Source organism: Chaetura pelagica, unplaced genomic scaffold, assembly GCF_000747805.2.
Source record: "Chaetura pelagica isolate M959 unplaced genomic scaffold, ChaPel_1.0 scaffold428, whole genome shotgun sequence".
Taxonomy (NCBI): Eukaryota; Metazoa; Chordata; class Aves; order Apodiformes; family Apodidae; genus Chaetura; species Chaetura pelagica.
In genome coordinates, this window is record NW_009954311.1 from 1,273,486 (window position 1) to 1,291,735 (window position 18,250).

Sequence of the window (18,250 nt, forward strand, 5' to 3'; positions counted from 1 at the left end):
TAGTCATCTACTATAAATAACATCTGTAGACTTGAAACCTTGCCAGCATTATTAATGCAGTGTTCACTTAATAGTACCCTTTATTATAAGCCTCATTAGTAACTGATTCATACAGCATGAGCCTACAGAAAAAACATGCAGTCTGGTACAACACACGTACTGATGATATATTATCCACACTGCCTGTGTGATCTCACTTGGTGTGGCACTTGGGATGCCCTGAGGGGAGCTCCTCCTGGCCAGCAGCCCCTTGGGAGACACAGGCAGTGCAGAGGCTCCTGGAGCACCCCTGGCTGCTCCTCTGCCAGGGGATTGCTGTCAGGTGGAGGTGGTGCCAAAACACTCCCTTCTTTCTCCACTGCACCAGCCTGTGGCTGTGGACAAGGACAAAAAGCTGTGGGACTGTCAAATTGCTTCCATTTATGCTGAAGGACTGGTCCAATAGATGATGGCCTCTTCATCATTTTTATAGCTCTTTGCTATTAGAGAGCACCAGGGATGTGATCTGCTGCTTTTATTTGCCTATTACTGTTATAACATTTATGTTGTCAACATCACAGTATGACACACACTGTACACTGTAAAATAACTTGCATTCTTTATCATATGGAATAAACTTTGTATCCGATAAATTCTGCATGATACAAGGTGGGCCAGTGTAGGATGTCATTACATGACACTGGCAAATTCTTGGTTTAAGAGTAGTTGTTAGTAATAATGTTCTCTGTCCCATTAAAAAAACACAAAAATTATCATATAGTAATTTTCATCAGAGAATCCCCACCCTACACATCCAAGAAAGAAGGTGACAGCCTCCACCCATTTTCTTTGATGAGGACAAGGAACCAGAAGTGAGAGAAAGTAAAGCTATCTCAGGTCAAAAGAGCAGGTCACTGTCAGAGCTGGAAGAAGATCTCCATATTCAATATAATGTTCTGTCAGAAAATGAGGTGGGGAGATTGTGACTGCTTTACAGTGAGAGGTGTTACTAGATGTAGTTTGTAAGGATCAGTTATAGGTAGCTTATGTCTTTGCCCAAGATTAATGCTGAGCCTAAACTGTTATTATCAAGATCTTAATATTTTTCTTCTACCTGTATTATGCATTTAGGGGCTTTTGTTTCAGCTAGAAATAGGAAAATTCTTGTATGCAACCCCCAAAGGTCTGGATATTCTTACCTCTTGAATATTTGACTTAAGTCTTTTAAGATTCCCTCAAAAAATTAAAAGATAAAATTTATAATCAGTTTAGAAGTTGGTGAAGAAAAAGGAAAGAACCAGAATGGAAATCTTGGGCTATGCTGGTGGCTGCATGGTTGTTGACCAAACCAACAAACCCAGCAACCAGTGCATGCTTTCTGTGAAATGCTAAATGGCAACAACCAGCCTCTGACTTCAGTGAGATCAGGTGGCTGCAGAAAGTGGTGCCTGTGCCAGAGTGTAATATAGGGAGCAAATTCTGTCACTGGTGCTCAGATGGACTAAATGTATTCCCCTTTTCAGTACTTCCATCTGGCTGCTCAAGGAGTAAAGGAGAAGGCAGTAGTAATTATATATGACAGAATCCTACATAGACTTACAATAAAACCAGACAGGTCTAAATACATCTTTTGTACTGAACTCATGAAAAATATAGAGAAGATTTTCACAAGATTTTTGTATGTAGAGTACACTCATTTTTCTCTTACTTTTTACTATTTTGCTTGATAAATCATAATTTTGGCAATTGATAATTCTCCTTTCATTCAACCTGAAGGGCCCCTTATGTCTGCCTACAGTTTAGGGGAATATAAATCAAAAGGAATGCAAAGTCAGATGAAAAAGGAACATTATATGACTGGAAATGTGGAAAGAAGAGGTAAAGTCATAACTTCAAGAAATATTTGTTTTAAATTAGAATTACACCATACAGAGGAGCTCACTATGTTTTTATTACTCTGGTGCTGCCGTAAGTTATAAACTGTGTATTGGTCAATGGCTTTAAAAAAAAACTGTTAGAGCTTGTCTTCATAGAGCAACTTCATAGCTGACACAAGTATTCTGTAGTTTGTCTAAGTATTTCTCTAAGCACGACATTGCTTACACATAGCCTATACACCCAGTACAAAAAACCTAAAATAACAGCACAACCCACAACACTCTTAAAAGGGCACCACTCTTGCCATGTGTCACACCACGCCATGGCCACAGTCAATGTTATTTATACTGAATAGTGCTGTCATTTTTCAATCACACACTCTTAATACGATACTTACGTAGATCACAGGGGCTCCTTTTTTTGTCAACAAAGTATTGTATGTATACATATTGTATGTATTCTTCACAGAGTTTCAGGATACATTTTCAAGATCAGGTAAAAACCCTTTTTGATGGCTGTACACTAAGCATTAGACCCTCTTCATGGAACTATATAAGCAATATTTTACAGCTTCTCTCTAAGGCACTGCAAGAAGCAAGGACACCAGAATAAGGTTAGTAATCATGCAGAGGTGAATGCATGACATGCAACACAAATGCATTTGGGTCTAGGACCCATAGAAAGGTCTAGGAAACTGTAATAAAAGTCTAGGAACTCACAGGAGGGCACTTAGCTGGAAAGCAGTGCAGAAGGCTGCAGAGCTGGATACCATTATGAAAAAGCTAGGTAATAAAGTTCACAAAGGGAAGTGGATTTTTAAAACAAGATCTGAAGAAAAAGGAGAAGATTCAAACATATGAAAGCAGCATGAAGCTGAGAGAAAGAAGGGGCAGAAGAAGAAAAGATAAAAGTATGTAGAAGATAGAGGATGACATCACACTACAGAGATCAATGAGAAATGGATTCTACAGAGACTTGGAGATCAGGTGTTCTTCCTGGTACAAGAACAACAACAACAACAAAAAATCTTAGAAACAGCAGATGTAAAACAATTACAAGTACATGCTTATGTAACACATGAAACTGATTGCCCCTGAATACTCTTGAAATCAAAAGCTTAATGGGAGCCAGAAATGAATAAATTACAGTTACATTACACAGGATTCTTTTCATCTGTAGAAGAAAAAAAACTTCGGTGTGCTTCCTGGCAAAAGTTAGGTACTAAGTGACAAAAGGAATTATAAATACATTTACCTAATTTGACATAATGCAACACATCCATTACGAGCTTCTTGTAGCTTCTGCTACAAGAAGACTATCCAAAGATAATGTAAAAATCTTCAGGCATTTTGGAATGCATTCAAAACCTCAGAATGCCAGCCTACTCTTACCAATAAGATACTCAGAAGAAACCTTTGATGATACTTGTTTTGTTTTGTTTTAACAAGGTAATCCCTTTGTAACTGCTATTAGCCATTGCTGGAGAAGGATCCTGGATTAACTGTGTTTATAGGGTGACTCAATGTGCCATGTTGCTGTGTTTTGAGATGGAAGGGCAGAGTGAAAGTTGCGAAACCCAAGGCAGAGATGACTAATCCAGTCCTGGCTTAGCAGCAGTGAAGGGATGGATTGTCCTGTGCAACATAACTGTTGTTTGGAATATGGTGAAATGTGAAAATTGTGCCTAGGCTTAAGGCAAAAGTGGTTATTCAGTTTACTGAGCAATGCAAAGATGGGACAAAAACTAGAACACTCCAAACTATTGGGTTTCTTTCCTATTAATACAAGCGGTACTTGGAGCTGGGTGGAAATCAGGACTGAGGCTAAATTCCATCATTACTTAGATTTGCTTTGCCCAGTATTAATGTTCTCTTTGAATTTATATGTTTCTTTTTGGAAAAGGTTATCACCAGTAGCAACAGGCAAAATATTTAGTACTGAATATTCTGCATATTTGTCCTCTAGAATCCAAACCTTTGGATATGGAAAATAACATGAGAAGAATGGGGATCAGCTCCTGCATCTGATATGGTTCCAGGCACATCCCAATTTTAGTCAGCCAAAAGAGAACTGTCATAAAAATAAATTCAATGGTTCCCTCTATTTCCTTTTCCCACCTCCAATAGACACTAACTTCAGATTTTATAAACATTTCTCCATTTTATGATAACTAGGACTCTATCCCAGGGCAGAAGTATCACTCTACCTGTGAGTGGTACTGTTTCACTTTTTTATGAAGCAAGGGTTGCTGTCCCTTCTGCATGCTGTTCCTTTTAACTGTAGGGATTATTTTCATCAACTCATCTCTCAGGGTGAAATCAAAAGCAAAACAGCTAACTTCAAAGTGCTCATGATTTCTGCTATCTTCTTGTTCCACACATTAATTATGCTTTAGGATTCAAGTATTTCTTTTTATTTGTTTGAGCTTTCTGCATTCTTCTCTTTCCATCCCTCACATGAGAAGGTAGTAAAGAAATGCAGATTCTATTCCTTATAGTACCTATTATCTCATAAACCTTTATCAAAGCAGCTCCTTTCTGCAATAGAAAGTCCACATAATTTCAATCTTTTAATACAAAACCCCAGCCTCTGATCAGTGTTCATTGCCCTTTTCCTGGTACAATACCTTGGAGCCAAGTAATGAAGATTGACCACAGTATCCAATATCAAAGCATACCATTAGTGCAACACGGCAGGCACAGCAGAAGGGTTTTTTTCTCTCTCCTTTTCCTTATGGCTTCCAAAAATGTGCTTTTCTGTTCACCACTGGGCACTGAACAATTACTGTGCAGAGACGATGGAAAAAAAAGCAAAAGGTTAGAGTGAAACAACATGAAAAAACAGCCCCTCCTTGTGATATTTATGTTTCTGCTGCTGGCCCTGGCAGGAGGCCAGATTCAGAATGAGCAAAACTCCCAGTGGTTTAGGGACTGCAGCATTGAGCCCATAGTCAGGAAATGCAATAGCATGTGACAATGGGAAGAAATAAAAAAAGCTTTCCAATGCTTTTGAGCTTCCAGCTCAATCAGTTTGGATCAAAACTTGGGGGCTGTTGGGATTTTGTGTGAATAAGTTCTCTATTGCTAAACAAAAACATGTGTTAACAGCATAAGACAGTTTAGTGGTAAATAGTATGTGGCTTTGCTTCCTCACTGATATTTCATTTTTTACAGTACTAGCACTATAAAATCCCATTTTATGTACAGGGCCACTGTCTTCTCTATTAAAATACAGTGAGGAACTGTTTCCCAAAACACAAAATCAGCTCCCTATTTCTCTCCCTTTCCAGGAAAGCTACTTGATAACTATAGTTCACTACTCAGTGTCAAATCATGGTTCTTCTACAAGATTAGAATTTAGAAGAGTTGGGTAACGTTCTATATTTATTGTCATCCAGTGGTCAAGGGTAAAATAATTTCCCTTACAACAGGTTTGCTTCAGAGAACCAATATCCTGAAAATGTAATTATTGGGAAAATAACGTCAAATTATTTTGTTTTTCTAAATACTTAAACTACAGATTAGTCACAATTGTATTAGCAGGGACAGAGCATTTTGAGGCTCCTGTAGTTACTGTGCAGAGCACAGATTTCATCTTCACTTTTTCTCCCAGTATCTGCATCATTATCACAGGGCAGATGCTTGTCTTCACAGTCCATATTTTATCTCCAAGTCACAGGACTACTAAACATGAGACTGTACCAGTGCAGTATTTTCAACCTATTTTTATAATTTCTGTCTTTTGCAAATTTATTGACAGATCAATAAAACCAGGACCTTCAAGTCACAGGACACAGAGGGCAGCAGGTGCCTAAGCACCCTCTTGCTGACCATTTCCATGACCAGACAGGATCAGGTATAAAATTCAGGTTTCTGTTTACCTGCTCCTGAAAAGTACAGGATTTATAGTTTGTGAGAAGATTCCAAAGAGGCCTCACTATTTCAATAAACTAACATTAGCTGTTTCAGAGAATTCTTTCTGTTATGGGACTTCTTTTTTTAAAATTTACAAACTCCCTATGTATCTTATCACACTAATTCATTGAGAGAAACTAGGTTTCAGTAGCAAGACTTATTTGCCAATGTGAGCAGAACTGATGATTGACATGTAGGAACTGACACAATGATTGTGGGACTGATGGAAAACAGCTAAGTGTGCCTGTGGATGTAGCAGTGTTTTATGGGGGGAGTTGCCACAATAGTAGAATAGACTGTGAACTATTTACTTTGCAGCCAGTGAAAGGTGTAATTGAGGCAATTTGGAATCCCTGATATAGCTCTCATTTCCCACAAACTCTATGGAAAAAACAACAATTTTCTGAATCCTTGACCAGCTTGGACCGTGAAGTTGCAGTCTAGCCTGTAAAGGGTAGAGTATTTAAGAACTGTTAGATTAGAAGGACCATGTCACTTCCTGGTGCACAGTACAAGGGCTTGGCATTCAAAAGCAGCTCCTGTTATGTTTTGCTCCTGGAGCAGAAGTGATCTACAGAATTCTTACTAGCTTAATGCTTAAAATATCTGCTCAAAATTACAAGAAACATGCTTGCCTTCTCAGTCTCCAGCAGGAAACCCTGCACTTGATTAGCATGGATTCTGGCTGGCCCCCTTTGCTTCCCCCCAAGTAGGTTTAACATGCCTGAACCCCATCAATCCTAGAGCCAGAGAGCTATGGGTAAAACTAAATGAGACAAACTCCTTAAATGGTCCTGCCTTCTGTGGGTAGCTGGGAGCCTGCTGGAAACAGTTTCCCCAATACTGCATCCCATTGCTTTTGTTTATCTATCCTTGCTGACATTTTCTTCAATTAGGAAACAATAGCTCCGTTCCAACGTACTGAGTAGAATTGCTGAAACTGAGTCACGTGGCACCATGAGAGTGTGTTTTCAATTATTCACTCTGCCTTTTTTTGCCAGGCCTGTGAAGAGGAACAGCCCTCTGCAGGAGTCAGGTTTGTCTGCCTTGCTGCTTTAAGTTCCTCCTTTTGAATTTTTAGTTTACAATCAGTTGTTTGGTGGTGGGTTTTTTTTTTCCCCCTTGTTTGTCTGCTTGGTTTTTTATTATTATTTTTAGCACTAAGTCCAGCTTTCCAAGAGTTTCATACTCATGATTAGAAACCTTCCAAATCTTTAGTTTATCCTACTGCCTGGAAATCCTAGACATCTGCAACAACTCAGTGCTAATGGTACTGCTCACTAAAGAATCTGACAAAGATCACAAGATCTAGATGAAAATGGGATGCAAGTTATCATGCTGTTAGCACTTGGTAATGTAAACTCATCTTGTTCTTGCTAGTAAAAAAAAGTTCTGTCTTTCCTACTGTCTGGTTACCAGCAGAGCATTTGCATTAAATCTGGGAGCTACACCAAAGTATTTGCATCTTGTAAATGCTCAGTTTAATATCCAACCAAAAATTTAAACCAAATGGGCACAGCTCAAATAATGTATTTTGTTTGCAGAAGACAGACTGACTTAGGGCTTCTTAGACTTAAAGCTGGAAAAATAAAGCTTGGAGGATTAAAAAAAAAAAAAAGAAACAGAGAAGGAACATTTGGTTTGCATTACAAACCACAGACAGCTTCCATCAGGCATGCTGGAGGTATAAGAATGGCAAGAGAAAATGACAAGCAGTGAGTGCACTAGAGGAAAAGATGAATGGTTTGGAGTAATGGACTTTGAAGTAATTGTTCGTGCCCCCAATACCTTGAATGGAATTTGCTGGAAGATGGCAATGAATCATAAAGCTTCTCTGGCATCTGTGATATTGTTTTCTATGTGAAATAACATTTCTGGATATTTTTACTGGAAAACTTATAGACTATGTTTTTGGTACCTCCTATATTTCTGTTACTTATGCAACCCTGAATCAGCAGCTCTGGAACGGATGTTGCCTTAGTTAAGACTTGGGCAGATATCTAATACTTAGAGCAAGAAGAAGTATTTAACTGGAAGTCTTCAGGTCTACTGGGTTTGTTTTCACCTCAGCCACTGGCTTGCTTTGAGGTACCAGGTAAGTCATTCAGGGTAACACTTGGTCATTGGGCCGCTGAAGCTCTGGTGGGGGTGAAGGAAGAGGAAATAGCTGATGGAGCAGGGCAAAAGAGATGTTCTCTCTCCATAAGGTAAAATTCCTCAGGAGAAATTTGGGGAGGTGTGGGATGACAGAATGTACTTATAAATGTTTTGTTCACTGTGTTTCAACAAGTGCTTGTGTGTGCTCCCTGCATCCCATAGCATAGTCAGAGAGGTAGCTCTTGGAGCATTTAGTACTAGTGACAGTGCTCTCTCTTAAGCTCAGCAGCTTCAGGCAGAATGAGAAAGAGCTCTTGCATCTCTCCATCCTTCATTCTAGCATATCAGTCTCCAGAGAGCTGTATTTTGACCATTAAGCTATCAAGTCTTCTACTTATCAATGTGCTCAATAGCTCTTTTAAAATTCTCTCTCTTTGGGGAAGTAAGAGTGCAGTAATGTTTGTACAACACTGAAATCCTTGAATGAAAAGTGCTATTTCTTCTAATTTTCCCCCATAGACAAGATTGTTTAGGTCTGAATGTGCAACTTGGGCTCATTCTGACATTCTTACTGCTGGTGTCTAATAGCAATTGCCAGAATCACAGAAGGAGCAACAATCCCTGTTATAGACTTTAAAATGATGTGCATTCCACACAGCTTCAGCAAGTTAGCTCTCTTGCTTCCTGCCCAGGTGCTGAAGGGGGATATTCGGGTTCCTCTCATCCTAGCTATCCTATTGCTTTTTGAACCCCACATGCTGGTCTGATGGGCCAGGCTGCATTTTTCCCTACTTCAGACATACAGAAAAAGCAACATTAAGCTTTACAAGATTAATTTCCTAATATACAGGGGACACTATCAGGGATTTCCCAACTCAAAAGTGCACCTAGGGACATATACATTAGAGTAGACTAAAGCTTTAAGCTTAAGAAGATACCAAAAAAAAGTGTCTTTTTAAAAACAAACAAACAAAATCTCCAAACCTTAAAAGCTTTTATGTATTAGTAAGGGTGTCAGTCAGCTTTCAATTAACATAATAAAAACCCCCACAAAACATTGCAAACTTGTGATGCTGAATTACACCACCAACAACTACTTATTCCAGTTCTCAAAATTATTGTTCTAGTATAATTAATAGCACTTTTCATCTCTGTACTTCAAAATAAATTGCCACATAGAGGTTCTGAAAAGTAGCTTCTCTCAACAGTGCAGAAAAGGAGATTAATCCTAGAGAAATAAAGTCTATGTGTTAAATCTGGGTTCCATTTATACAATTATTTTCCCCATCCCCTCAGGCCTTTGTATCCTTACACATGGGCTTTAGATGTCCTTTTATTCAGTGTGCTCTCTGCATCACAGGCAGGACGTGTGGCTGAGCTGTTGGGCAGTCCCCTCCATCCACACTGTGGCTCCATTCAGTTCTGGCTGCAAATGGGGTTACTCATGAGAAGAGAGGTGAATCTGAAAAAAGAAAAAAAAAAATGTAGAGCATTCTGTGCACTGAATGGAATGGAGAATATACTCGTTCATTCTGACCCTAAGAGCTTCCCTCATGCCAGTGTGGGGGAGGCTGGGAGCCCAGTGACTTTGGTTCCAATGTTGCTATGCAGTGGGGTGAAACCCTCCCACGGGAGCTGAGAGGATCCCAAAGGCACACAGGAGATGGGCAGAAAACACACCAGCATTGTGGAATTTGACGTTTTCTGGATACTTTCAGACAAACTTTGCCCTGGAATAGTGTCATGCTAGGAAATCTGATGAGTTTCAACCCTCAGGGCACAAGTTTCTGTACTGTTAGGGGGTTTGTTTTGGAAAAGAGACATCAAGGAGCAGAGCAATGTTAGGACTGGTATAATGAAAAATAAGTCACAATGGAAGGCTGCAGGAGCATTACCTGTTAAAAATGCCAGAAAGAACTGTACAAATAAACATGCTTCTCCCTGGGTGATAGAGGCCCCTTTGCTACTACTGAAAAATCCAAGTGCAATTTTTTTTTTCTTATTTTACAAATCCAAACACATTCAAATTCATGCTGAATTGTGTATTTCTCCAGCAATGGCATATAGCTCTTTTAGACAGGTACTCAAAGGCATGGGGTTTATCGTCTGTTTTTGTTTTTCCTGGTTATTTGTATGAAAGGAAAAAAAAAAAAAATCCTTCACAATTATAATAAGGAGGTTTGGATTTACTATATGAGTCTGGCTAGATCAAAACTTGCAGGTGTCTGTTTAACAGTTGGACTTGATGATCTTATAGGTCTTTTCAACCAAAATGGTTTTCTGATTCTATTGTTGTGGCTCTAAGGAGCCTTTAGAAAAATATCTGCCTCCTATTTCTTTCTCATCACTGGCATTTCAGGTACAAATTGCATACATACCTACCTAGTTCTGCATAATGGAGGCAAGAGAAAAAAAAAACTAAACAAAGATAACAACCTAGTTTAGAGCACTGTGTACATTTTTTGTCTCTCAATAGTATACTTGAAAAGTGCTTTTCAAATAACATCAATTTGCATTTTTGTGGATAACACCTACAGCATCTTTGATTTATGCAAGTCCTTTCATTTCAATGGGTATTTTCTCTGGAATGGCATCATACAGTATCAATTAGGTACTATGAAGAGTACAAAAGTTTGTGTAATAAATATGATAATGAAAATTAAGTGAGAAAATCAAAGTAAATAATTTAGGCTTCCCCTTGTTGAATTCTAAGCACTGATATGTATCTACTAAAATATTTCTAGATTTTTTTTTTTTTTTCTGAGAGGAAAAAGAACCATTTTTTCAAAGTTTCCCTTTGTTATCAAAACGTGCTCATAACTTTACACATTTTACAAAAACTCCAACTTTTGCCACATTTTGCTTATATAACATTCATTCCACTGGCTCTTTATTTTCTATGTTGAATCATATGCTGAAACAAACCCTTTTTGTAATGGGACACTTTTGAAATGATGTATTGGAGCTGTATTCCTTTACAGAGTTCCACCTCTAATCAGATATTCACATCTTAAGTGCTCCACTGGATCTCTCTGATACTGTTAAATGCATGGTCTTAAGTGAGTTCTGGTCTGCAAAGGTAGAAGTTTTATAGCAGCCTGACATTCCTTACTCTCTCATGGCTAAGATCTGCTTTTGCTAAACCACTTACAAATCAGATGTGCCCGGCAGAGAACTTAACCTCAACAATTTGATTCGTCTTCTTCAAATTATGGTGGTTTCAGAATCAAAGTTCAGGAGGAGCTTCCTTCTTCCAAATAATGTTAGGAGAATAGAGTAATGCTTTTAAAGCATCTTCCTTTTCAATTTGGGATTGCAACATGCAAATTCAGCAGAAGCCCAAAGGAAGCAGCACAATGGAAGCATCAGAAACATTTATTAAAAGCACTCCATTGTGCTTGGGGAGCATGGGAGGAGAATGAAAAGGTGAAGAAGAATTTAGTAGAGCACTGCACAGAAACAGAATTAGCAAGTCATGAGGTATCACGTGGCTGTTAGCAGACTGAAAGGCTCTGTTGATTCGATTTATTCATTAGGGCTTTTCAGTAGTGTAGGTTATTAAGTGGGAGAAAGTGGGGTATATTGCAACTTACTTTTTATATTTCCTTTCCTGGAGGATATTTAGCACCAGAGAAGCAGAGAAAGTTATTGAAAGTATCATGCCACACAAATGGGAGAATGACAGGAAAAAGAGCAGCACCACCAGCTCTCTGAAGATGGATCGAAAGAGCAATGCTGGGAACAGGAAGTCAAGGAAGTTTCGCTCTATTTCAAGATCACTTATACTTTGCAATGCCAAAAACAGTGATGATGGCTCAAGTCCTGACGAGAAATGCCCAGATACCTTTGAGATCTCTACCAGTTGGAGTCAAGAGGATTTTGACTGCTGTCCTAGGACACAACTGCAGGGCACATCAGAGACAGAAGACAGCCCACCTGACCCTCCGCGGGTGATCACCAGCATGGTCCAGTCCAAAGCTGCAGCAAATGACAACTGCAACAACATGAGAAGAAAGTTTCTCACTAAGGTAGGCAACTCAGGGCAGTAGATTTTAATGTTTCCCCTTGCTGTAGGTCCTAAACGGATTAATTTTTATGTCTCAGGAACACAGGATTCTACTTGGCTTTTTCAGCACCTATGAGCCTGCAGTGTTCCTGCTCCATAGGAACAGCATGAAAATGTATTAGCTTCCCTGCTGTGCTGTTGCACTCTGCTGGCTGACAGCCTGCTGAAATCAGTGACTGCTAAGGCCACTTTCAGTGTATTCAGACTAGCACTGACTACCTGCAATATAGTATTCAGCTCCAAATATAAAACTGTCATGATAGCAAAATGTATTAGTAAAGCATGATACCATGGGATCTCCCAAGCTATGGAAGTATGAATTATATTATTCCTATGAAAGATGCAGGCTGCTCAGCAGGCAGATGTTCTCTCTCTCTGATTTAGGAAGGAGGTAGTGATGGCTCTAAAACCAGCAGAGATGCCATTTTTTCCTAGAGATGTAAAACTCCTAATAGCCTCATACTAAAACATTATTCTTTAATCAAGTAGTAACTATGTTAACCCTAACAATCTGAACATTCTTCTGACTTTGTGCAACGTATGTTAGATGCCTTTACAAAGTTCCTTTCCAGTAACCTATCCTAATTTTTCCACTTTCTGTCTACCTGTTGGTGTGATCCATAAAAGGGACCTCACTGCAAATATTACATGACTTTTCATACAGTTTGTGTCCTCCTGGCATATCCCTTATTATAAGCCTTTTACCTGTGCCAATAGTGGCTTACGTGGAAGCCACTTTCACCTAAGATATTTCTTTCTTATATATTCTATTTTATTTTCACGTACCTACAACAGAAATGGGCTAAAACTAGACCTCTGCATCTAAACACACAGAGGTACTGACAATCAGAATCTCCTCTTACTCCTTGAGTTTTCTTGCCAATAATCCCAGCATGCAGCCCAATATTACAGCCTACAGCAGGACAGAGTTTGGGATGTGATGTGTTTCAGCCCCCAGCACAGTCTCAGCATGAGCACAAAAACAAACCAACTTTCTATTATATTCTGAGAGAAAAAATAAATAGGTTACACTGACCCAAATCCCAGAGTACACTCAGTCACCTGCAAAACCATACAATCTCTTCCCTTTTGGTAAGAGTCCATATGCACTCTGCTGATTTCCTTCTGTGAGTGAAGAAGGAGCTGGCCTCTGTGGATTCCCCCTTCTTCTCTTCTAACAAAGCTGAAGCACTTTCTTCGCTGTGTGTCTGCTGCCACAGTCTACTTGTTCGTACACCTTCAAAAATATGCAGGGCTCCAATAACTGCTGTGATCCATACCCATATGAAACTATTCAGTATCTTATTGCAGACGTAAGTTTAGATCATTTGCTTTTATAGCTGGCAAGCAGCTCAAATAGGGATCTGGGGAGGAGAGTAACTCGTATAACTAATGGCATCGCACAGATAAAATATAACTGCTAAGGGTATAAATCCACTCTTAGGCTGGAGTGTTAGTGTTGTTGAACAGGATGGGTCAGGAGCCTGGGTGACTGGTGACAGAAATTAGTCAGCAACCCAGTCCCTTACAGCAGCTTAGTGCCATGGTAGGCAATGGGTAAATTAAATTCCTTCTCCATAGTGCTCGTAGCAATATAAACCTCTTCAGATGCTACTTGCTAATTTTCGATACCTTTCAGAGATGTGGATCAGTGAGTGGTTCTAAAAAGTCGCGTCACAGCATGTTAAATTGGATGAACTTTGGTAACAGCTACACTGACCTTATCCTGCACTACTGTTGCTGAGGCTCTGCCCTACATTATGAAAGTAATGATGCCCACCTTCCCTATGGCACAAGCCTGTCAGAGGAATCTTCCAACATGTTCCACACATCTTAGAGAGCTTCAGCGTAAAACCTTTCTCTTTAAGAAAGGAGTCAACGAGCTTTTTTCAAGTCCCAGTGTAGCACTCCCTCCCTCCATCTCCATGTGACACTTCAGAAATTCATGATGTGTGACTCAGAGCTGAAGGATCTTTGTCTTTGTTCAAGAAAATTGATTCCATTCTTTTTGTGGTGTTGCTGAGGATATTCCAGTATTCTTCTGCTTTCCAGCGCCTGCAGCCCTAAGCATGACTCTGAAGGTGCTAATAACTCCCACAGAACTGACTAACTTAAGTTTTGCTGTCACATTGGAAGGAGAGAAGAATGTTTAAAAGCCCAACATGATTTAATGCTCCTTGTGCATTTTTTTTCTCTAGAACTAAAGGTGAACATGGAACATCAATATTCCAAATACTAGTTCCTATCCTCTGTTCAAAATCTAAAGTATCTCTTTGAGCCATACAATTACATGGGCTTCACTGTCACATAAATCATGAGCAAATCAAACAGTATTTGAGGACTTTTGCATATGTATTAGAGGCATATTATGCTGATTCCAAAATCTTTAGGATCCCAAATAGTACCATTACTAACAGTCTGAGAAACTAGGTGCTACCTAAAACAAGGAAATGAGGGGTAAGAGGAAGATTTTTGAAGAGAGGGCACCTATGTATCAGGACATCAATTTCTTTCACTTCAGTCTTCAACAGAAAATGTTGCTGTAGCCATTGAGGGAAGCGCTGCAGCACGAGCATGACCTGTATTAGACTCCAGAGAATCCCCACCAGAGAACCATTTTGCTCTTATTGCACTACCTGTAGAAAAAAATTTGAGCTGGAACTCAGTTCTTACTGCACACCAGAGAATTTCAGAAGGCTGAAATTTTGATGATACCAGGTTTTGTTCATTCTTCTTTTCAACAAAATATGCCCAGGTTTTGGTGCTAATAATGCTATGCTGACAGGGTTGGGACTGAAAATTGATGTCACTGTTCCTCTACCATCTGACTCACAGAGCAGTGCTAATGTGTGTGTGAAGGGACTACAACCTTGTATCATGAGTAATTCTGGCTCATGTGAGGAGTGTCAGCAAGGCTGGCCTACGGATACAAAAAACTATACCTGTGCAGATATTTTTAACTGAAACTTCCACACTCCACATTTACACTACTAGTGCACCAAGAGGGCAAAGGATGGACGTTGTTTAACAGTGATGCTGCCTACCATTTTTATTGGTTTCTGTTTTCCAGTGTTCTCTCATATTACCTCTCATGGTGTCTTAAGCACCCAGGATTATGAGGCTGTCCTTGGTTCAGCCAGCTCCCATACCACTTAGCTTCCAAGATGAGGTGTGCTGAATCTGGTATGGCCAGGGCCGGAATGCCAGCTTGCCAGTCTATAAACAAGCAGATCTCCTTTAGTTTGTTCTCACAAAAATCAGCAATTCTCAGATGGCCTGAAAGGAAAAGAAAATTAAAAAAATGATAAGCAATGCTGATACCTTGTGCACAGTAAACATTGTGGAAGATGGCCATGCCTGTTCATGCCATGACAAAGCCTGAAGCTATGCCAGTTGTAGGGAGAATGGACAGCACTAGGTAACATCAGCTCCTATTCTTCACAGAACAGCAGTCACTGCTGGGTTTGAGAGCTGCTTCAATAAGCATTCCATTACTTCTTCCCTGCACCACCAACACCCTGGGAGTCACTGAGAGTTACTATAAGGTATAACAAGGAAGGGCTGACTCCTCATGCAAGCATTGGATCCAAGCTGATCTGACTGCATGGCACCACTCAGTTCTAGAAACTTTTCTATCCTTGCTTCCTTTGGTCCCTGACATTCTGCTTGAAGAAGGAAAAAACAAAAAGTCATTTTTCTCCCTTGGCCATCACTAGGATATATTTTATTAACTCACCTTTATGCAAAAACCAGTTAGCTGGTCCTTTGGTACTAGGACAAGCGTTATGGCAACAGACTGTAATGTCTCAAACATGAGCCTATGGGCAGGATGGAAAAACAAAACCAGGAGAGGAGACCGCATTTATTTAGACCTTTATGTGGTCTCCTCCCTTTCCCTACTTGTTCTGTCTTTCCAGCCTTCTTGCTTTTGTGACTTCAGGGACATGTTATTCCCAGAGCAAGTTGGGAAAGAGGCTGTTATATTAAGACAGTGTGCAATGCAAAATGTGGGCCAGGCCAAAGGCTCCCAGAAAAAAAACATATCAAAGGCCAGATGATGGCTGGAAAGGTCCATCTATAACACCTGATGTGCTGAACCATCTGTCTAGGGCAGAACCTGAATCCCATGCCCAGCTTCTTGCATCATCCAGAGGTTTTATAGCTTCTGCCATTTTATTAATTGCAAAGGGAATAAGCTGCTGGGAAATTCATTACATCTACTATAAATATTTTGAAAAGACCACGGCATTGGCTAGAGTATGTCAGAATCTGTGGAGTCACATCAGGTTATGCCAGAGAGTCTCTGGCCCTTTCTTTATTAGAACTGATGTAGAAAAACTTCTTGAAAAAAAAAAAAAATCCCCAAAGACTGTATTCTCTCTTAATCTTCCACTTGGAAATCCCAGACATTTCACAGTCAGGAGGCCAGAAAAGCTAAATATTTAAATTCATTATTGTACTGTTAGATTTCTGTGTTGTTGTTTTTTTCTTTTTTTCCTTTTAAAAACAACAGTCAATCAGCTCACTGTCATCTGCTTGGTTAACTGAGTCAAAGACCTTACTTGAACCAGCCTTGTATAACACTTCATTTCAGACAATATAACTACTGTGTCTTATGTTAAGAGTGCACAAAATTTTTTCAGTTTTCCACAGATGCCATGGTTACCCTTATTTCTAAACAACATCTGGAATTAGAGATTTTGAGACAGGACTCTGGGCTAGCACTGTCTAACGAAAGCAGGAAGGAAAAAGAAATCTTTTAAATGGCAGACACAAAATCATCCTCAGAAGCTTTGCATTTCACATGGCAAAAAAAGGAAAGTACAAGAAGAGAGTTGGCTTGCACCTGCAAATTACTTCTCCAGAATTAAACACACAAAAATTTAATCTACTCTCACCTGTGACAAAAATGCATTCAAGAAGGATCTTGAATTCCACCTTTATCTTTCAGCCAGGCAGATTCAGCTTAAAGACAAATTTTGCTTGTAACACTCTCCCACAGACTTTGTCCTGTTGTATTTTCACAGCAATGAGTGGATATTATAATGCAGATACAAGTTTGGCCAAAGTTTCAGAGTTCTTGGTGGCAAAGCCCCCTGCAAGCACAGACATTTTCTTCACTGGCAGCAAATACATGTTTAAACATATGTGCTAATCATGAGTAGACCAGGTTGGCCCAGACACCAAAACTGCCAACTTTATTTCATCAGATTTTCAGCATTCACTACATTCAGAGCTATGAATCACCTTTTAAAATGTGCAGGACATGTTAAGAAAGAAGATGCAAAATTAACATTGTCTTTACTCTTGGAACCATCACCAATATTTCTATGCTTAAAATAATAAGTGAGACAGGAAAGATATTAAAGAACAAAACCCAAAGCAAATTGACTGCTGGCAAATGAATTGGTTGAATGTTTATTTTTCTAAAGAACAGCTTTTATTAATTTTATGTCATGTTGCAATAACTTGGAAGCAAATACAATGATCTATATCCAAGACCCAAAAAAGTGCAGATGCTGAGAACATACAGATATTTGCCATATGTCCCTACAGTCCAATAAAAACTGGTTGGTGGGGTATTTTGTTTTGGTTGGTTTTGTTGTTGTTTGTTTTTTTTTTTTTTTAAGTAATACACATATATATTTGCAGAAACGACTGACACACAGAACTTATTTGAAATGTAGCCCAACTTGGTAAGATGATTCCAGATTTAAACAAAAATTGTTCCCAAGATTTTTCTGCAGTGTACAATGGATTTAACCTCTACTATTTGCAGAAACGACTGACACACAGAACTTATTTGAAATGTAGCCCAACTTGGTAAGATGATTCCAGATTTAAACAAAAATTGTTCCCAAGATTTTTCTGCAGTGTACAATGGATTTAACCTCTACGTTCCCTCTGACTAAGTGCATGCAATTTATTGCTCTTGGGATTAATATTCATATCAGTTTTTATTTGGTGTAGTTTCTCATGTATGTCCCAATACAACCCAGAATTTCCAGCCTGGCACATGTCCCACTGTACAAAATACAAAGTCTTCCCCAAAGGACTTGCAATGGTGCTGCAATGACAGACCTCAGAGCCAAACAAACCCACTGCACTCTGATGTTCTATGAAACTGATGAGAGCCAAATGACTTTTGGACAATGAATTATGAAGATTTTCATAAAGGCTATGAACAGAGCAACTATACACTGTGACCAAGTTACAGGAAAGGCATAAGCATGACTTTGTGCTCTTAACAGAGATGAGCTGGGACCAGTCTGAAAAGGATCCCCACTATGTTTAAATCAATAAAAAAAATGAAGAA

General features: G+C 39.3%; 1 protein-coding gene across 1 annotated transcript in view; it reads left to right on the plus strand.

Moving 5' to 3' along the window:
* Positions 1-6,782: 6,782 nt before the first annotated feature.
* The window catches only part of IL16 (interleukin 16), a 35,079-nt gene continuing 23,611 nt past the window's right edge, over positions 6,783-18,250 (plus strand). The window contains exons 1-2 of the mRNA XM_010004058.1: positions 6,783-6,823; positions 11,485-11,896. Of these exons, the coding sequence (XP_010002360.1) occupies positions 11,528-11,896 (369 nt within the window). The 5' untranslated portion in view covers positions 6,783-6,823; positions 11,485-11,527. The remainder of the gene's footprint in view (positions 6,824-11,484; positions 11,897-18,250) is intronic.